At 37.6% G+C, this 22,941-nt stretch overlaps 1 protein-coding gene across 1 annotated transcript in view; it reads right to left on the reverse strand.

Annotated features, from left to right (window-relative positions):
• Positions 1-22,941, reverse strand: part of myocd (myocardin) — a 122,399-nt gene that overhangs the window by 50,137 nt on the left and 49,321 nt on the right. Inside the window, 1 exon segment of the mRNA XM_042734898.1 lies at positions 21,044-21,181. Within this exon segment, the coding sequence (XP_042590832.1) occupies positions 21,044-21,140 (97 nt within the window). The 5' untranslated portion in view covers positions 21,141-21,181.

Here is a 22,941-nt window from a genome sequence, read left to right on the forward strand (position 1 = left end):
GTAAATAATTTTTTTACATGCAATTATCCAAAATAAAACCAAACAAGATTTGTAATGAAGATAAAATATGTAGACAAATAAGAATAAATGCTGCGTGCACTCAGCATCATGCAGACCAAATCTTGCACTGATATTTTACGGAATATTAGCCTATACAAACCTGCATTTAAATGGGGCTGCAATTTATTTATTTATTTTATTTATTTATTTTTACTTTACTTAAATTATATGAAAGCAAGCAAAGAAGACTCCATTTAAAATCACTGAAGTTGTCAATTAATGAAGCTCTTTTTTTTTTTACATCGTGTGCACTTTGTTGATAAGTGAGGACGTTTTATTAATCCATCCATTCTTTAGAGTTGCAATGATTTAGGTAAATCGTGCAGGTTTAATTTATTCGTTTCTTGTTTTAATTAGGCCTAAATAATGGGAGCGAAATTATACAGTGCCTTACGTTTTACTAAAATAAAGAAAATAATTTATAAAACACAAGCCTAGCTCACAATAGGCTATCACTTTTAATGCTCCGAGGCAAAGTAAACCACATTTTCTTTTTAATAATATAACACATAATTCATATTATATAAATAATAATGCACACTATTTAAATGTGTCTAATCTAAAATATGGTGTAGAGAAAATAAAAACTCATAGGCTTGACATTTATCCTGCTTGAATTCGTTCTAAGAAACGCACATATCTTCATAAAGACTAAACTTTCATCTGTGAATATTAAATATTTTTTCTTTCATTTTCCCCTACTGCAATCAAATATAACACTTCGGTGAGGCAAAGCTGACGTCTATTTGCGAAAAATGTGCTTTGATGCGCTTGTTTGAAAACCTGTGATTAAAGCGCCACTCAGCGGTCAAAAGCTGTCAAAATGCACTTTGCAGACGCCGCGGCGGCGGTACGAGCGGCGGTAGAAACGACGTTTTGGATGTCTACCTACTGTATATATAGTTGTATATATATATATATATATATATATATACATATATATATTCCGTTTTCATTTTAATTTTAGTTACAATTTTGCAATAGTTTACAGTAATTTTGTTGTGTTTTTGTTATTTTTTTTATAGTTTTTTATTGTATTGGTTTTAGTTATTTTAGTACATAATGTAAAAATTCAATTTTTCAATTTTTGTCTTGGCAATTTTTTATTTATTTCAGTTAACATTTGTTTTATTTTAAGTAACATTTTTTATGGTTTTATCTATGGTAATTTTAGTTTCAGTTTTAATAACCCTCATATGAAGTTGAAGGAATCTTAAAGAAATGTTTAGACTTTTTGTACTCCATTCATGAATGTATGAAATTTTAATGATTTTCAATAAGAGTGAAAGGGTCAAATGTAAGCCGAGGTTAAAAGATTAATGGTGCTTTCTTAGGTCAAAAGGGTTAATATAGATTTATAATCAACAAATCATCAAAAAAAAAAAATCTACATATCAAGGTTATTATAGTGAACTAAAACAAAAACTGAATGAATGAATACAAGGTCTGACACAATTACAAAACTTTATCACATTTTGATCTGCTGACATCAGCAGGTTCCAGGCTTCATCAGGATGTTGTGAAGCTCTTCATGGCCTTTGTGAAAGAGGGCTTCAAATGAAGCATTACCAATTATTCCTCTATTAATGCAGCCTTTGGCTCCTATTGAAATGAATGCTTCCCGCTGGCTTTATTAAAGCAGGACCACCACCGACACGGACGATTCACGCAGAACAACAAATCATAACAATACCGCATGTTCTCGTGTTGGGAAGGAAATAGTAAAGTGGGTTATATTGGTGCTTTATTGAATAATAAAGTCTCGTATTGTGTTGAGATTCTCTGAGCTGGCAGCGAGATACTAATAAAGTCGTAAAGTGTTGCGCTGTTTTTCTGTTGATGCAAAGCTGCAAGGCATTAGTGGGCTTTTGTTTGTGTTAAACGAGTGTGTTTGCTGTCCTCGCTCACACTGCTGCGTTCCTCCTCCTTCATCGTCTCCAGATGCTTCCTTTCAAATTAACATGTGCTTCTAACTTACCTTCTCTATCACTCCCAAACATACCTGGGTCGCATTGCTCATGAATTCAAACTTGCATTTGACTCTCAGATGTTTGGAAACGGCTGCAGTTCAAATATGAATGATCTGGGCCTGCGAGGAAATGTCTGTTTGCAGTCACAAACCCGTGCCACTCTGTTTACACAGTCTTGTGAAAGTACTGAATGCTTTTTTATGATATCCTAAATAGTTTTTTCTGTTTTTGATATAATAAGGATTAGGTTTGTGTGTATAAGAGCATAATGTACAACTGAGCTGCACAAAAGAGAATGAATCTTAAATAAAGAGCATAAAGAAATGACCAAGAATGTCTCTGTTTATTTTTATCTTTGGTGAATGAGAGTCGATGGCTTCGGCGAGCATTTACTCTTTTGGCCGTGTCTCAATCGTGCAGCTCTGGTCACAGTTCACTGAGAAAACACACACAAAAACAGCAGAGGAAGTCCCTCTCTGGGACCTACATGACACACGATGGATCTGAACTATAGGACTGCAACAACTAATCCATCAAATACATTATGATCTATAATGAAAATAGTCAACAATGAATTTGATTATCAACTAATCATGTCTGTATGCTGCCCATATGACAAAAATAATAATAATAATAATAAAATTCTGGCCAAAATACATGTTAAATAATTTATAAACAATACATTTAAATGAAATATATTTTGGAAATTGAGATCATATACGAGATTTCAACCTTCACATACCAAAATATATTTTAAAACGATTTCATGGGCAAGAAAATACATTTCCAATTTTAAGATTAAAACTAAATTTAGAATGAGTTAATAAATTTTTGTTATATATTCATACGTGTTAGAGACAACAAATAATGTTTTTCTCTGAATGGGAAATGTGAATGTAATTTATTGAAAACATATGGAGGGCAAAATAAACTTTTAAATGCTTTTAAAAAAATAAAAAAAATAATCAAAAGTATACAAAAATGGCCAAAGAATACAGTATATTGCTAGAAAACATATGTATGTAAATATATTTGGAAAAATATTTTAGCAAATATATTTTGGCCATTTTTGGATATTTTGAAATGCATATAATTTGTTTTTAAATAGATTATTATAATAGTCAATTGCAGTCCTAATTTGATCTGATTTTAATCTCGTAAAACAATCATTTTTTATTTTTATTTTTTAAATAAATGTCTTCTATTTTAATAATTAACAATATTTGGATTTTTATCTGATTAACAGATTAAATAGTTGACATTAATCATTAGTTGCTGCCCTTGTTTTAACTGATTCCTAATTTTGATCTCATCAGACAATCAGTTTTGTTCCATATTCTTTTTCCCTAAAATGATTACATTTTAATAATGAATAACATTTGAATTTGCATCCGATTAATCAAAAAAAAAAAAAAAAAAAAAAAATCAAAATTATCATTATCTACGGCCCTAATTTTAAATGATTCCTGATTTTGATCTTGTAAATCAATCAGTTTTGCTCCACATTCATTTTTTTATACAATTATTTGAATAATGAATAATATTTGAATTTATATCTCATCCTAAAAAATGCTGGGTTGTTTCAACCCAATTTTGGGTCAAATATGGACCAATCTAACTGCTGGGTTAAATTTTGGTTACATTTTTTAATTAACTTTTTAACCCAACAGCTGGGTTAGCCCATATTTGACCCAATTTTTTTAGAGTGTGATGAATCGAATAAATAGTTGTCAGATGAATCGATTATCAAAATAATGGTTATTTGCGTCTCCAATCTGAGCGGACTGGTGATTTTGATTGATTCGTGTCGAGATGCTGTAGAAGCGCTGTGAGGAATGAAGGTTCATCTCTCAGCTGAGCTCGATAAAGCCTGTATATTGTGTTACTGTTTTCATTTCCAAGGAAAGGATTTCTCCCTGGGTAAAATTCACAACCCAAATCTCTAGTATCCACAATACAACACCTGGAAAAAGAAAGTGCCCATTAATCTTTGCCGCCTCAAAATCCAAGCTTTAAGCTGCACTCGCATGCTAGCAACCGTGCGCTGTTTCTGAAGCAGCTCGCTGGTTGTTTTCAGGTCAGCACGGCCCAGCGCTTTCTTAATTGAATTTCTTGAGTGCTTTGTTTAATATGCAGCCGTTAAATGGCTATAAATAGAGCAGTGGATGTGATGACCTCATGTTTTCCGGTTTGACTGCGCAGGATGGAGGATATTATATAGCTGAAAGCTCTTATCAGCTGCTGTAAACACCCAAAGAGTTAAGCTATTTGATAGTGTTGTGGATTTGCCTGGATCTGCTCAGTCTAAATGTTAGCTTTAAAACAGTTGCATTAGATCACAGAGTAGGTTAAAGTAACTAAACTAACCAGCGGGTCGAAGTCACTACTGTAAACACTGACTCTGTCCACTCAAGACACACTTCTCTAGAAGGGTTTGCAATCATAAACAACCTCGTTAAACATTTTGAGGGAATATTTATCACATTAATTAGTGTAAAACTGTTAAAGCTGGTCCTTGAGTTTAAGTGGCTGAGATCATCTCATTTTCAAAGAAAATATCTCAGGCTTAACAGAGTTAACTTAAACTAAAAGTGAAACTAAAATCAAAACAATTAAAACAAACAAAACATATTTGTTACCTGAAATAAAATGAATGTTAACTGAAATCAAATAAAACATAAATAACTTATTTCAGCCAGTTGACAACATTTCTCATTTTCATTTAGTTTAACTTGATGTACTAAAATAACTAAAACTGAAACTGAAAAAAAACTACATAGATTAAAAAAATTACAAAATTTTTAAGTTAAATTAAAATAAAAACAGATTTAAAATGTCATTAATAATTATAAAAGTCTCAAAGATATAATAACTCTCTCTCTCTCTCTCTCTCTCTCTCTCTCTCTCACACTCTCTGGCAAATATCCAAAAATATTGTTTTGTTTTCATAGACTGTATCTTTAACATAAGTGTAAAAAAGTTGAAAAAGACAAAATAAAAATAAATAATAATATCTAACCCTATCTTATGCAGTATCACTTTTATTAGTCTGAAATACAACTCAACATAAACTATTTGTTTGTAGAATATATGCTGAAACAATGACAAAAATCTCTAAGCATTCAAATATTCATTTGAGTAATATGCGGATACAGTAAATACAGTGTATGAAATGAGCTCTGGAATGAATGGACATATTTGATTCATATTTGATGAAACGAGCAGCAGATGAGTCCAGGATCACACACTGGTCATGATTCATTCTGCAGTGAATCACCGATTCGTTTCAGCACTATAAGCTCATGCTCTCACATACAGTATCTGTCTCATTTGGCACGTGTGTGAATGCGTTTATGAGACAGGTCTGCGATGGGCTTTTTTTCTAGCAGCAGCGCCTGTATTTATATTAGCTGCAAACCAGTTTCAACTGTACATTCCTAATAGGTGAACAACTCTTGGCTGTGGCCATGAATATTTTGAAGCTTACAACAAAATCAACTACTAATGTCCAGTCCGGTGAACACTGCCATATGTGCAAAACATTTGAGTAATGATGCCCGAGTTATGTTTTCAACCCTAGAGCATATAGTTATCAAAATGTTTTACTCTAATATAACTCCGTGTGATATCAATTACTCCTGGGAAAAAGCAGAAACACAGCTGCCGACATTCTTCGTTTGCCATTAAAAATGATGGTTTTTCTATCTAAATTTATTCTTCGGTTCTGTTTATGTTTATGAGCATGAGGGTTTGATAATATTTAGTGAAATACATTATCCATCACCTAATCCTCATTAGCAGGTTGAATGAAACGATGCATGTTCATACGAGCAATTTCATGCATAAATTGGGAAGCAGAAGAATAATGCTTCACGGCACATTCCACCTGTTGCCTAATGAGAAAACGCTGGAGATTTTTGTTTTTATTTTATGCTGATGGTATCAGATCTCTGCCTTGGCAGTTCCTTCCGATGCATTTTTCCCTTTTTTATGTTTTCTTAGCTGATAAATGATGTGAGACCATTCGAAGTAAACAACTCCATTGTTTGAGGACATTGCGATGCGAACAGTTCGTGCCGATCTTGGCCTGAAGTGTTCGGGAGGATCTGATAGGAAAATGGCACACGGACACGACAGGATGTTTAGGATCAATGGGAATGCTCCAGAAAAACATGCATTCAGAAGAATTGTCAAGCCTTCTTCACCAGCAATTCCAAACAGATGAGCATAATAATCTCTCAGCCATTGCTGCTACAAAATCAGCATGGAATTCACATGAAAGATTCCCAGTGCAGCTTTCCACCCATTCCAGATTGTAAAAGTAAGTATTTTATAGCAGGTATTGGTTTGAAAACAAGGGCCAAAAAGCCTTTTTTCGGAGGCCCTACCTCCAGCCATCTGCCGCTTTGTTTCTCGTCCCTGATAGCATCAAGACAAATTTGGGTTCACATAAAATGGCTATAAAACAAAAGGGAAAGTCAATCCATTCCTGGTGCGAGGAGCGACCGGGCTATTATCTGGATCATTGAAAGTGAGAGAAAGCTTTGAAGTTCAGCCGCAAATGTTGTTTGTACCTTCTTGGTATTTCTATTCTAAAATGCTGGTGTCTTTCTTCATACGTACAATACAAGACAAACGTATGGAACCCATTTCAACAATGAAATGAAAAACTGAAAAAGGTAATTATGACTTTTCATCTTATAATTCAGTTTTTTTTCTTGCAATCTTGAAAAAATTTGGAATTGTAACATACATATTCAGAATCATAGGACATAAACTCAGAATTATGAGATATCAACACATCATTTTGAGATATTGACAGATTTGTGAGAAATAAATGCAGAATTATGAGATATTAACACATAATTGCAAGACATAAACTCGGAACTGAGATATAAACTCAGAATTGTGTTATAAACTAAGAATTATGAGATATTAACAAAGAATTACAAGGGACAAACTCAGAATTGAAAGAAATTAACAGAATTGTGAGATACTAGCGCAGAATTGTGATATAAACTCAGAATAACAAGATATAAATGCAGAATTATGAGATATTAACACATAATTGCTAGACATAAGATCAGAATTGAGATATAAACTTAGAATTGTGAGATGTAAACTCAGAATTATGATATGTAAACTAAGATGTGTTATAAACTTAGAATTATGAGATATTAACACAGAATTATGATATAAACTCAGAATAATGAGATATTAACAAAGAATTACAAGAGATAAACTCAGAATTGAAAGATATTCACAAAGGATTGTGAGATACTAGCGCAGAATTGTGATATAAACTCAAAATTACAAGATATAAATGCAGAATTATGAGATATTAACATAATTGCAAGACATCAAATCAGAATTGAGATATAAACAAATTTTGAGACGTAAACTCAGAATTATGATATATAAACTAAGATTTGTGTTATAAACTTAGAATTATGAGATATTAACAAAGAATTACAAGGGACAAACTCAGAATTGAAAGAAATTAACAGAATTGTGAGATACTAGCGCAGAATTGTGATATAAACTCAGAATAACAAGATATAAATGCAGAATTATAAGATATTAACACATAATTGCTAAACATGAGATCAGAATTGAGATATAAACTTAGAATTGTGAGACGTAAACTCAGAATTATGATATATAAAATAAGATGTGTTATAAACTTAGAATTATATGATATTAACACAGAATTATGATATAAACTCAGAATTATGAGATATTAAAGAATTACAAGAGATAAACTCAGAATTGAAAGATATTCACAAAGAATTGTGAGATAGTAGCACAAAATTGTGATATAAACTCAAAATTACAAGATATAAATGCAGAATTATGAGATATTAACATAATTGCAAGACATCAAATCAGAATTGAGATATAAAATTAGAATTTTGAGACGTAAACTCAGAATTATGATATATAAACTAAGATTTGTGTTATAAACTTAGAATTATGAGATATTAACAAAGAATTACAAGAGACAAACTCAGAATTGAAAGAAATTAACAGAATTGTGAGATACTAGCGCAGAATTGTGATATAAACTCAGAATAACAAGATATAAATGCTGAATTATGAGATATTAACACATAATTGCTAGACATAAGATCAGAATTGAGATATAAACTTAGGATTGTGAGATGTAAACTCAGAATTATGATATATAAACTAAGATGTGTTATAAATTTAGAATTATGAGATATTAACACAGAATTATGATATAAACTCAGAATTATGAGATATTAACAAAGAATTACAAGAGATAAACTCAGAATTGAAAGATATTCACAAAGGATTGTGAGATACTAGCACAGAATTGTGATATAAACTCAAAATTACAAGATATAAATGCAGAATTATGAGATATTAACATAATTGCAAGACAGTTGAGATATAAACAAATTTTGAGACGTAAACTCAGAATTATGATATATAAACTAAGATTTGTGTTATAAACTTAGAATTATGAGATATTAACAAAGAATTACAAGAGACAAACTCAGAATTGAAAGATGTTCACAAAGAATTGAGATACTAGTGCAGAATTAACTCCATATATATTACATATATTATTTATATATTACAAGATATAAATGCAGAATTATGAGATACTAACACAGAATTTTGAGATATAAACTCAGAACTGTGGGATATAAACATAATTATGAGATGTTAAATCAGAATTGTGAGATATAAATGCCAAACTTCAAGATATAAATACAGAAGAAATATAAAAAAGTCATAATTGTGAGATAAAAAAAAAAAGAATTGTGCGGCGTAAACTCAGTACTGCAAGAAATAACAGTCAGTATTGTGAGATTAAAAGCTACAATAATCTTTTCATTTTATATTCCAGGCTTCCATACAAAAGTCTGAACACAGTTCTTTATTTCTTTTATTATTTAAATAACTTATACATTTTATTTTATAATTTATAATAAGATACAATAATCTGATCATGATGTCTAAAAATGGTAAATGACAAAAATGCTAAACAAATAAAAGCAAAGCAATCTGCTCCAACTCATTCATTAAAGAAAGCCTAATCGGTGGTGAGTAGAGTAATTACGAGCAACTTCAAAAGTTTTTTTCTCTTTTTCAGAAACAAATGCAGTCATGTGTGTCCAGACGTTGCGGTGTGATTGGTGGTGTGTTTGATAGGAACTGACCTAAGTTCCTCATTCACTTCCTCTCCTCTAATTGTTTGCATGAAGCAGCAGAGTGAAGAGCTTTGCCGCCGCAGGTTATGAAATATAGTGTGGAGGAAAGAATGTTGATTTGAGAGTGTTTGGAATCCGGTGCTGATGTTGTGCTCACTGCTGTCATGAGCGCTCGAGTCTCGCTTTGATCATGACGTCAGTCAGCCTGTTCCTCAGATCAATGACAAATGAGCCTGACGACAACACAGAAAATCCACTCAACGTCAGACGCTTTGTTTTATTAGGCCGCAGCAGCACTCGCTGACAAATGAACTAACAAACAATGGTTTAATGGGAAGAAAAAAAATGTAAACAGTAGCACTTCAGCGGACAGACACACTTTGAGATGATCTGAAGCATATGTAGTTTGTTGACAAAAAGCCTTTCTTCAGCTTCAGAAGAATAGTGCAAAGGAAACCAGAAACTGATCGTGAGATAAAAATGCGTACAAATTCTTAGAGGGTACAATTAACAGAAAAGTTAAAAGGATAGTTCACCCCAAAATAAAAAATTGGTCATCTTTTACTCACCCTCATGTTGTTTCAAACTTGTTCTTTCTTCCACAGAAGAAATAATTTGATGTTCACACTGAAAAGTTTTTATCTTCAACTAGTTTATTTTTCTAAACCCAATGGCAGATATTTGTTTGTAACCCTTTCCACCATAGGCTCGTGATGAGGCAAGTACGTTATACAGCAGCGTATAAAGTATTGAACCCTCTTAACCCTAATGCTTGGTAAAATGGTGAAAGAGACATTCCATTGTATAACGACCCTGTCTAAGAACACTATGATTCTCACTATCTCTTTGCTTATCAATGGGTACCTGAAAGAATATTCTTGGTTTTAAAATATAGAATATTACCACAGAAAACACTGAGCTACACAAATACAATGGCTGGTGAAAGAATAAACAACAAGAACGCCATAGCTCAATTTCCTCCTTTTGTATTATACAAACTCACATAACAATTGAACAGCAAAGAGCAAATATGAAAATAAAACCCAATTTAGAGGGGAAAAAAAACCTGGGTAATGAAGTCAATAGTCTGTGATAACCTGAGTGCACTCTTATTTTTCAGTTCTTTTAGCAGGCCTGCATTAAGTTAGTTCGTTGGCGCGCTTAATGTTGGAGCTCATAAAATGAAGAAAGCAACAATACCTCCTGGTGTAGAGTGAAAAACCCGGATCCTACCGCGATTGTAACTCTCTTTCTCGTCAGACGAACTCCGTTTGCAAGCGGCACAGCGAGGGTTAATCAGCGTCATCCGTCCCGCATCGACAGCCAAACGGTCCCCAATGAAGAAAACATCTGCGTCAGCCTGCGACTCTCTTCTCGATGTTGTCTTCTCTCGTCCACCAGGCAAACAAAGTGTATGCGGTCACTCCCGCGACCGTATGACAGTAACGTTACTGCAAAACCACGAGCTAATTTAGCCAGAGAGGCTAACAGGCCTAAGCTCACGTCACAGTCCAAAAAACACACACCTCCGGCGGTATTTCACTTTCCCTCAGTCACAAACACCTACGCAGAGAGCGCGGTTTCTGATGAAACAAATTATAGTCCAACTTTAAAGCGTTAAGCCCACAAACTCTGTGTTAATAGCAGACTAGCCCTCGTGCTCACTCTCGTGCTCAGTTTTTTTTTTTTTTTCTCCTGCTTCCCGTTTCCGTTCTCGTCTCTCACGGGATTTCACGTAGTTCAACAGGATACTTTATTAATCACTAAATCTCTAACATTAACATATTGATTAGTGAGCTTCTCTTATGTAATGAACCATCCTTAAAACATTTTAAAGAAAACACAACTCAACTGTTAAATTACCAGGCACATCTGAACAGCATAGAAATAATTAAATGATAAATCTTCTTGCATATGCATTAAACACTTTATCAAACAAAATACAATAACCCACATATTTCAGAAATAAACAAAATAACAAAAGGACTGATATTGATCAGGTCATTACACTCTCCCCCCACCAATATAAGACATGCCCTCATGACTTGGTGCTTTAGCAATGTAAACACAACACAACATATTAGTGAGTATAACCTTAAGTGACTTACACCTGAAAGATCACTGGGCACTTATCCACTTATAAAGGCAAGAAACATATCTAGTAATAGGAGCTTTTATGACACTTGGATGTCCTAGTGTGTCATATGTTAATATGGATGGAGCTCTTCTGACTCTCTGAGTTCTGCTGGTCAGAGTTTCAGGCTTTGTACCATCTGGTAACATTCGAGTTTCCTCATTAACAACTTCATTTCTTGGAGTCTTTTGTCTCATTTCACCTGTTTCATGTGTCCCTGTTTCTCGACTTGTCATCTCAGCAGACTCTGGTTGAGACCCTCCTTTGTCTGTTACTGTTTCCTCTGTAACCTCTTGGATTGCTTCTGGCTGTGTCACCTCTTGACGTTCAGTCACTTCATCCCACACCATATCCAGGTCCAAACTAAATGGTTCTGACATTTCTTTTCCTACTCCAGTCCTGTTAGCTTGGGCAGATAAGTCATAGCACATCTCACTTCCTTCATCCTCAGAATCTGTGTACTCTTTCCCATGACAATTATCTGGTTTTTCTTCTTTGTCTTTGTTCTCTGATGTCTTCGATGAAACCTTGCTTCTCTCTGACACATGGCTTAGAAGTTTATGAAGTCTCTTTCTTTTCTTTCGAAGGACTCTCACACCAGGTACAGGGTCAACATCAGGTGTCGGATCCAGGCATGCATTTTGTCCAAGAGGCAGGATGTGATTTCGGTGGAGAATTTTGATAGGTCCATTTCCATCTTCTGGTTTCAACCGAAACACTGGTAAGTTTGGCATCTGACTGTCCACCACATAAGGATTTGAAGCCCAGCGGTCTGCTAACTTATGCTTTCCCTGCAACCCTAGGTTCCTTATCAAGACTCTGTCTCCAGGCAACAGCTGTGAACACCGAATCTTCTGATCATACCTCCGTTTATTTCCTTCGTTTTGCTTGGCAGCAATGGACTCAGCAAGTTCATAGGCAGCTTTTAACTCCTTTCTCATCTCAGTTACATACTTTAGGTAAGTTTCCTGCCGTGTGTCATCGCTGGATGTCCCAAAACACAAATCCACTGGAAGCCTTGCCTCACGCCCGAACATAAGGTAATAGGGCGAAAACCCAGTAGCCTCATTCGAAGTGCAGTTGTAGGCATGGACGAGGTGTCCAATGTGCTGACTCCATTTCCTCTTACTGCTTGGCTCCAGAGTCCCGAGCATGTTTAACAAAGTCCTATTAAACCTCTCAGGCTGGGGGTCTCCTTGAGGATGGTAGGGCGTAGTTCTTGATTTTTCAATCCCAAGTGTGCCAAGTACCTCATGTACAAGCCGACTCTCAAAATCTCTCCCTTGATCACTGTGCATCCTCTTTGGCAATCCATAATGGACAAAGTACTTCTCTATCAACACCTTCGCCACCGTAGAGGCTTTCTGGTCTCTCGTTGGAAAAGCTTGGGCATAGCGTGTGTAGTGATCAGTAATAACCAGAACATTTTCTGTATTGCTTGAATCGGGTTCAATGGACAAAAAGTCCATACATACAAGGTCCAGTGGTCCATCACTTTGCAAATGAGACAGCGGAGCAGCTTTCTTGGGTAGCGTCTTTCTCTTTATACAACGGATACAGGACCTGCAGTAGTCTTCCACATCTGACTTCATCCGTGGCCAGTAGAATCTATCTTTAATTAGGCCGTAGGTTTTGTCAAGGCCTAAATGACCACAGTCATCATGCAGAGATGTGGTTACCATCTTCCTATACTTTTCTGGCAAAACTAGCTGAGAGCGAGGGGGTTTTCCAGGAGGACTTGTGACTCGATACATGACTCCTTTCCGTATCTTTAACCGATCCCATTCTCTCAACAACAGAGAGCAGGTTGGATGCTTTGTCTTGTCAACTCGTGTCAAATCTCCTTTGTTGAGAGCTGACCATATCTCGGCAATGCCAGGACATTCTTGCTGAGCATTTGACAGCTCGGTAGAACTCAGAATGGGCATCTCCTTTACACTCAAGGTAGACATATTACAGTAGGCTTGCGGGATAGCATGTGAAGAGGGTCCCAATTGGTCAATTGCCCTACTAGGACATGGATTTCTACGTTTATTCACTTCAGCCATCTGACACATGGCTCTCACACCGGCTGCAGATATGTCTTTCCGTTCCGGTACTTGAGTGAGCGTAGGATGTGGTCGACGAGACAGAGCATCTGCATCTATGTTTTGAACTCCTGACCTGTACTTGAGACTGAAGTCATACGTGGACAATGCCGCAAGCCAACTGTGACCTGTGGCATCCAGCTTGGCCGACGTCAGCACATAGGTCAATGGGTTGTTGTCTGTTCTCACCTCAAACTTCGTCCCATACAGGTAATCATGCAGTTTTGTCCACTACCGCCCACTTCAAAGCCAGAAACTCTAATTTATGAGCAAGGTAATGTCGCTCAGATGGGTTTAGGCTTCTACTGACGAAAGCAACAGGTCTTAACCCTTCACCTTGATCCTAGTATAACACGCCACCTAGCCCTTCTTGGCTGGCGTCCACATGTAACTCATAGGGAAGCTGAGGGTTTGCAAAAGCTAACACCGGGGCTTGAGTAAGTCTCTGCTTCAACTCTACAAAGGCTGCCTCACACTTGTCATCCCACCTACTACCAAAAGGCTCTGATGGGTTCAGGTAGAGGTTATCCTTTTTTCCCTTGGATTTCTTGGCAACTGGTGGGTAACCAGACAACAGTTGGTTCAACGGATAGGCAACTTTGGAGTAATCTTTCACAAAGCGCCTATAGTATCCACAGAAACCAAGAAATGATCGCAAAGCAGTCACAGTGTTTGGTCGGGGCCATGTGGTTACTGCTTCAGTCTTCTGTGGATCGGTAGACACTCCGTCTTGAGATATAATATGCCCCACGTAAGTCACTGATGGTTGACAAAACTGGCATTTATCCAGCGACAACTTGAGACCCTCATCCTTCAAGCGGTCCAGCACCTTTAACAACCTATCCTCATGCTCTTCGAGTGTTGCTCCAAACACGATGAGATCATCCAGATATACCAAGACTTCAAGCAAGTTCATATCCCCAACAGTTTGTTCCATGATTCGTTGAAAGGTTGCTGGAGCCCCTGACACTCCTTGTGGCATCCTTTCAAATTGGTAGAAATCCGCTGGGCAGATGAAAGCTGTCTTCTCTTTATCAGAGTCACTCATAGGCACCTGATAATATCCACTCCGGAGGTCTAACACACTAAAACCACTTGCTTCCATTGAGACAGGCCAGTGCGTCTTCGATCCTCGGTACGGTGTACTGATCTGGAACAGTGCGTCGATTTAGGGTCCTGAAGTCCCACACACATCCTTATTTTACCTGTCTTTTTCCTCACCACCACTATAGGTGAGGCATACGGACTTCTTGATTCGGTGATGATCCCAGCATCTTTAAGCTGTGACAGATGTTGTCTCAATGCCTCTAAATCAGCAGGCGCCAGTCGGCGAGACCTCTCTCGAAAAGGTTTGTCGTCGGTGGTTTTGATAGCGTGATGTGCACTTTTACAGCAACCAACATCAAACTCATGGGTAGAGAAAACCTCATGTCGTTCCATCATTTTGCCCACCAATCTCTCCTTCCACTCCTCAGGGACTGGTGAATCTCCGAAGTTCAAGGAAGATGGGGTCAATTTTCCTGCTGACTCGGTGTTAGGCTTTTGGCTTACAGAAGACGAGGACACCACATCTACTGGAAACAGGTGAGCAACCGGCATTCCTCTGGTCAATGTAACTTCTTTTTTCGATACATTCCTGACCAGCACAGTGATTTTCTTTGACATTACAACAGTGGGTACCTGCAACTCTGGTCTGACCAAAAACTCTGCTGAAAACCTTGGATCATCGCCGGGTTCTTCAGGTGAGTCCACCAGAATGGCTTGAGCACGTGGAATCCCTTGAAACTTTGGCACACCTGTCACTCGAGCTACCCCTCCAGGGCGCACAGTAATGGGTTTACTTTGTGTGAACCACACAGTTCCTCTCTTGTGGTTGTCATCATCATCATCAGGTAGGCATTCTAACAGCTGTTCAAAAGCCCTTTTGAAAGCGGGATGAATGTGCATGCTACTGACGAAATTCTCTCCTATTCTCTCTTTACAGCTCTTCAGTAGTCGTCTCACTGTCGGTGTGTTTGTGCCAACGAGTATGAACGCTTCACCTCTCACAACTGGGTCAGGACACACCAACACAAGTGCATCAATAATCTCAGTCACTCCAACGTCAGCTTCCAAAAACTCCAGCTTAAGTGACAAATAGCCATCATATGGGTAATCAGCAGGACTGAGGCCCCATATCTGCAAGGCACTGATAGGTGTCAATGGCAGGTGTGTCAAGTATCTGTCGTAGAAGGATCTGTACAGCAAAGTCACTTGAGAACCAGTATCGAGTATGGCTTTAGCATAGATGCCTTCAATCTGTACTGGTACAGCAGAACTTGGCCCCACTAAGCCCTCAGGTATAGTGTCCTCCACTTTCTCATCTGGTTTAATGCACTTGGTGGAACGTGTTTTCACCACAGGGAAGCCAGGCCGTTCCTTTACTGGTTCCCGCGGTAGTTTTCCCGACTTCTTTGTCAGTTTGATGAGGCGCTTGTTGACCCTCTTGAGATTTTCTTCACCATCACATTCCCTTTTGAAATGTCCATCCTCCCCACATCTATAGCAAAGTATCCCTGGTCTATCTTCCTCAGTGCCAGCTCTTTGCAAGGTTTCACTCCTCCTGTGTCTAACCTTGGCAGGGATTTCAAATTGTGGACCTTGGGTATTTGGCGGGGATGTTACTGTAGCAGCTTTAAGGCTAATCATTTCTGCTTTCATAACAGTAATGTCTCTTCTGAGTTGTTCCACTTCAGGATCAACTTTAGTTTCCGGAGTGGTCCTGGGGACAGGAGTAACAGTCAGTGACGTCACTGGGCTTTTGACATCATTCCTACTCTGAAGCATGTCCTCTTCCTCTTGGACCTCTTTCAATAAGTCACTGAAGGTAGGTGGTTCACGCAGCTTATGTGTCATGCGAATGCGAAGGGCAATCATGTCTTGTGGCAAGGCACCTCTCACAATCTGCTCGATGCGAAGTCGATTCATTTCCAACAGCTGCACCCCTCCTTTCCTGAACACACAGTGTAACAGTTTATCTAGCCTCATCAAATAGGCGGACAGCTTCTCACCTTCACATTGAAGTGTGCGTCGGAATCTAATAAGAAGATCAGATGGACTTTCTGTTGTTCCAAAAGCTGTCTCCAGAGCTTGCATGTAGTCATATGAAGTAGCAGAAGGGTTCTGAGCTCGTAGAAACCTCACTATGTCAGCAGCTGGACCTTTAAGACTTTCCACTACCCTCTGTTTTTTCACATTGTCACTGCATTGCCATTCCTCCAATAAATGCATAGTCTGCTCTGCCCAAGCGTCATACTCTTCTTCCCCACTGGGGGTGGGCCTCACACCAGAAAACATGCGGAGCTTCCTGTAACTTTGAGTATCAGCAGGTGCAGTGTTACATTTGTCCACCAGGGAACTTATGGCATTGATCAGAGCAGTGTTCATGTCAAGAGGCGAAGGTTTAAGCAAGCCTTTAACATCAGTGATAGTCTTTCCTTCATGCTTCAAAAAGGACAACAGCTTGGCTTCGAAATCTTCACCTTCCGCAAGAACAGGGAGCACATGAACAGGCCAAGGACCAGCTTTTCCAGGGAGCCCAACACAGTCAGGTATAGTCTGCTTAGTAAGATCAGTGGATGTCTGAATCAGCACAAACTGGGTTTTGGAAGCTACATCTAGACAGCGATCCACTATTTTAGCAATTCCAAAAGCTTTAACAAGACTCAAAGCTTGAAGCAGAACATCATCTGTGACATTGGCATCAAAACCACTTAACACTACTGCTTTCTCACGAGCTATTTGCTTCCTTTTACACCAAGCTTCAATCTCATCAACATCCATTTTGTGTGCTTAGAATAGATAAGTGAGAACTGAGGAATATTACAAATCTACTAATATCCCGGACGAGCCCCCAAAAATGTAACCCTTTCCACCATAGGCTCGTGATGAGGCAAGTACGTTATACAGCAGCGTATAAAGTATTGAACCCTCTTAACCCTAATGCTTGGTAAAATGGTGAAAGAGACATTCCATTGTATAATGACCCTGTCTAAGAACACTATGATTCTCACTATCTCTTTGCTTATCAATGGGTACCTGAAAGAATATTCTTGGTTTTAAAATATAGAATATTACCACAGAAAACACTGAGCTACACAAATACAATGGCTGGTGAAAGAATAAACAACAAGAACGCCATAGCTCAATTTCCTCCTTTTGTATTATACAAACTCACATAACAATTGAACAGCAAAGAGCAAATATGAAAATAAAACCCAATTTAGAGGGGAAAAAAAACCCGGGTAATGAAGTCAATAGTCTGTGATAACCTGAGTGCACTCTTATTTTTCAGTTCTTTTAGCAGGCCTGCATTAAGTTAGTTCGTTGGCGCGCTTAATGTTGGAGCTCATAAAATGAAGAAAGCAACAATACCTCCTGGTGTAGAGTGAAAAACCCGGATCCTACCGCGATTGTAACTCTCTTTCTCGTCAGACGAACTCCGTTTGCAAGCGGCACAGCGAGGGTTAATCAGCGTCATCCGTCCCGCATCGACAGCCAAACGGTCCCCAATGAAGAAAACCTCTGCGTCAGCCTGCGACTCTCTTCTCGATGTTGTCTTCTCTCGTCCACCAGGCAAACAAAGTGTATGCGGTCACTCCCGCGACCGTATGACAGTAACGTTACTGCAAAACCACGAGCTAATTTAGCCAGAGAGGCTAACAGGCCTAAGCTCACGTCACAGTCCAAAAAAACACACACCTCCGGCGGTATTTCACTTTCCCTCAGTCACAAACACCTACGCAGAGAGCGCGGTTTCTGATGAAACAAATTATAGTCCAACTTAAAGCGTTAAGCCCACAAACTCTGTGTTAATAGCAGACTAGCCCTCGTGCTCACTCTCGTGCTCAGTTTTTCGTTTTTTTTTTTTCCGCTTCCCGTTTCCGTTCTCCTCTCTCACGGGATTTCACGTAGTTCAACAGGATACTTTATTAATCACTAAATCTCTAACATTAACATATTGATTAGTGAGCTTCTCTTATGTAATGAACCATCCTTAAAACATTTTAAAGAAAACACAACTCAACTGTTAAATTACCAGGCACATCTGAACAGCATAGAAATAATTAAATGATAAATCTTCTTGCATATGCATTAAACACTTTATCAAACAAAATACAATAACCCACATATTTCAGAAATAAACAAAATAACAAAAGGACTGATATTGATCAGGTCATTACATTTTATTAGTTTATTTTTCTATATATTTTTTTATATATTGTTTTTTTTATTAAGATATGGTGAAATGTATAGTTTGTTTTTTTAGTAAATGCATCTTGATTTAAGATTGTTATTTGTAAGAATGATATTTGTATGGGAAAACAACAAAAATACTAAGTTAGGAGTATTATTATTATTATTATTATTATTATTATTATTATTATTATTATTATTATTATTGCAGTGAGGCAGAATGTTCACTGCAAAGAAAAATGAAGATCAAGAGATGAGTTTGTTTGAGGAACAGATTGATATTTACATTGCTATTTAATCACATACACACTTTCTTTATCATGCTTTTCAGTGAATAACTACTTACTTTTTTTATTCCTCACACAAAGTTACCAAATGCCTTCAGAAGATTTGAAACATCCTGCACAAGTCATATGGACGACTACTGTGAATTTGATGGTGCTTTTTGTCATTTTTGAAACTTGACAACATTTATTTACTATGTATGGAAGAGCAGCTTGAACATCGTGCTAAACATCTCTTTCTGTATTCCACGGAATGCAATGCAGCTTCATAATGATATAATATTTTATAACAGAAGTGCCATCTCTGTAACAAAGCTAGCATGTGCAGCCACTGCTGTGTGAATGATGCCATCCTGTGGATCCTCTCAACACATCAACACACTGACATGCTGTACACATTTGAGGCTTGAGCTCAGTGATCTGAAGAGCTCAAGTTCAACTAAAGATGAACATTCTGTCATTGTTCACTCACCCTTATATCATTCCAAACCTGTGAGGTTTTCGGTGATCTATCCCCATTTTTATTTTTAATTTTGTAGAGTTTTTAGATTTATGCACGTATGGTTTTGATGAATGCATGCATGTTTATTTTCATTTGAGCTGAAGAGTGTGTCTTCAGGCCGGTTACATTCAGCTCGCATAGCTGCAGTATTTGACAAACTGTGATGTAATGCCTGTTTCCACTCCATGTCTGCATGTGGTAACTGAGCTTCAGCATTAACAGTGCTGTTCTGTTAACAGCATTAAAGTGTGTTGCTACAATTCCCAAACAATGTAAGCAAATACACAACAAATCTTCATGGTCAGGCTCGCCCGAAGAGCTCGAACCTTCTCTTGCCCCCTCGATTGCTTTCACCCAAACGCCACACATGACATCATGGAAAACTGGGAAGCCGAGTCTCTCTCTCAGCATGAACTGGGAGTCCAGGGATCCATCATTCTAAAAATACAGTTTGTATCGCGGCGTTCCGCAAATACTTTCATCTCTAAACCTTGTGATTCGAGTGGCATTTAAGCTGGTTTGATTAGACTATGAAGTGGAAAAGCGGAGCGCGCTGATATTTCAGCATGGATTAGTCATCAGCTGCTTCTAATAAAATGTTCAAACAATCTTGTTTTATCTGGCCAGGGGAGTTTCTTGGCAGAGCCGTGCTTTGCATACTTACCTATTTACCTGGTATGTATATTGGCAAAAATAAAACCTTTTCTTAAAGAGGAATATTCACATTTAGAGATAATGAAGGGAAACGATTTGTCATAAAGTTTCATAAACTAGTATGAGGTTATCAATGACCCCATGCACTTTTGTACTCTGGACTAAAATCTCGAGCTATTAGAGAACAACAGTGCAGTTACTCTGTGTGTCTGTTTGCAGGTATGTTGCTGTGATGTGCAGAGAAAACTCGAGAAACACGGCTGCTATTAACCCCCATCTCAAGAGTTCAGCCGAAACCTTGCATGCATGCATCTCAAATGCATTTCAAAAGTGCATGTTGATAAAGCAAAAAATATGGCACTCAAAATAAGCATTAGTTCAAGTTCGCATTAGGTTGTCACACACACACACACACACACACACACACACACACACACACACACACACACACACACACACACACACACACACACACACACACACACACACAAACCCATGCAACATTCTGTTGCAACATTCTGGCTATTAAAAATTAAACGAATTGCAAGAATGTTTGGAATTAGTTCCTAAAATGTCATCAAATGACAGCCGTACACTAAGATTAGCAGAACGTTCTGTGCTGGAGGAATGGATTTGTCATGACTTAATTTGACTAAGTTCATTGCATCTTTTGCCTGAATTCTAATGGCACACTAAAGTGCAAGTATATAATACACACATAATCAATGTTACTTCTGGAACATTACTCGAGACTCAAGAATTGTGACTGTACAAGTTAATTAGTAGTAGCTGCCCTCCATTGATCGCCCTTCATTTGCTGTCAAAAATGTTTTCCATGCTAATGTGTAAATTTTGACATTGCAACTTGCAAGACAGATTCATATGCAATAAATGAAATGTTCTCAGCTTTTTGCTCTGGTGTGATGATGCACTCACCGTTCTTGTGCTCTGTGTTTGAGCAGGGATGAAGGTCAGGCTTCCTCATGCTGGACTCATGATCTGGAGTCTGTTCACTGCTCTTGACTGCATTCATTGCCCTGTTCACGCTCCCACTGCGTCCCAATCAGCTGCCGTCTGTCCAGGCCAAAACACACACATCAAAACAAAGTCATATTCAACACGTGAGGGATGCCACAGATCATTTCACATTCACGCAATGGACCCATAAACCGACTATAACGTTACAAGGCCATTTCAGGTGACAAACATGTTCATGGAATCGTTCACCAAAAAAATTTATTTACCCCCATGTCTTGCATGGAACATAAAAGGAAAGATTTAGCAGAACGTTCAAGCTGCTTTTCATACAATGAATGTAAATTGTGACAACAGCTGTCAAACAAGACTTTTAATAAAGAACTATTTAAATTTCAGCCTGGTTCTCACACAAAGCTGTCATAAAGGAAGAGACATTTTCTGAAAATGTGCTCACTTTCAGGCCATCCAAGATGTAGATGAGTTTGTTTCTTCATCAGATTTGGAGAAATGTAGCATTGCATCACTTGCTCTGCAGTGAATGGGTGCCGTCAGAATGAGAGTCCAAACAGCTGATAAAAACATCACAATAATCCACAAGTAATCCACACCACTCCAGTCCATCAGTTAATGTCTTGAGAAGACAAAGGAAACAAATTGTTTTGGAAGTATTATTATGGATTATGGATTTGTATTTTAGACAGAAACAATGGTTTTAAGTTAAAAACATCTTAACGATGGATTTTTTTTATTTTTATTTTTTTTTATTACATACACAGCTTTTGGCTTCTCAAGATTTTAACTGATAGACTGAAGTGGATTATTGTGATGTTTTTATCAGCTGTTTGGACTCTCATTCTGATGGCACCCATTCACTGTAGAGCATCCATTGGTGAGTAAGCAATGGAATGCTACATTTCTCCAAATCTGATGAAGAAACAAACTCATCTACATCTTGGATGGCCTGAACGAGAGAAAACTTTCAGCAAATTAAAATTTTTGGCTGAAATATTCTTTTAAGAGTTGAAATGTAGTGCACATGAACTACTGATGTTTTTATCTGTTTTTGTCCATTTATCACATTTAATCTCATTGTAAGCTTGAACATTCAAGTTCTTTCTTTATGTTCCACAGAAGAAAGAGTATGCAGGTTTAGAAAGATATGAGGAGGAGAAAATGAAGAAAAAAACCCCCTTTGGTTTATACCTTTAACATTGTCATTTACTGGACTATATTTGATCGTCTACACTCTTAAAAGGTTATTTCTGGATATCGATGGTTCCATGAGGAACCTTTAACATCCATGGTTCTTCATAGTGCAAAAAGGCTCACATTAAGAAAAATGGTTCTTTTACAGCACTGCTCTGCAAACCTTTATTTTTGAGAGTGTAAGAAGCAGCAAAAGTCTTGAACTGAAGCCACAGAATGTGTTTCTGAAACAAACAGGACCTTTTTGCTGTTGATTTTCCTTCAAATCTGTTTTAGCAAGAAGATACTGAGCAGCGAGCAGAGCGTTTCTGTTTGTTTATAAAGCATAAGCTCACTTAAAGCTCAACAAATGTGTCTCCTTCCACCATGACATTCATTTACAGAGTTCGCAGTGACGGACCTTAAACACAAAAGCTCTCAATCCAGTAGCTTTGAGGGCCTCCATAATGTGTTCTGGTGAAAAACGAGGCCTTCGGTTTCCTTTCCACGAGCCAAGACTTCTTTATACACCATCTACAGAAACAAGCCGCATAGGGCACTCCAAACATACAGCTCTGTTTTCTTTAATAAGCTGTGTTTTCAAAAGCACTTAGATGTCTGAAGGACATTAATTCCCTAAAAATGTCACGGCTTGTAAAAATAGTCATGTT

Source organism: Cyprinus carpio, chromosome B12 (assembly GCF_018340385.1).
Source record: "Cyprinus carpio isolate SPL01 chromosome B12, ASM1834038v1, whole genome shotgun sequence".
Lineage (NCBI taxonomy): Eukaryota > Metazoa > Chordata > Actinopteri > Cypriniformes > Cyprinidae > Cyprinus > Cyprinus carpio.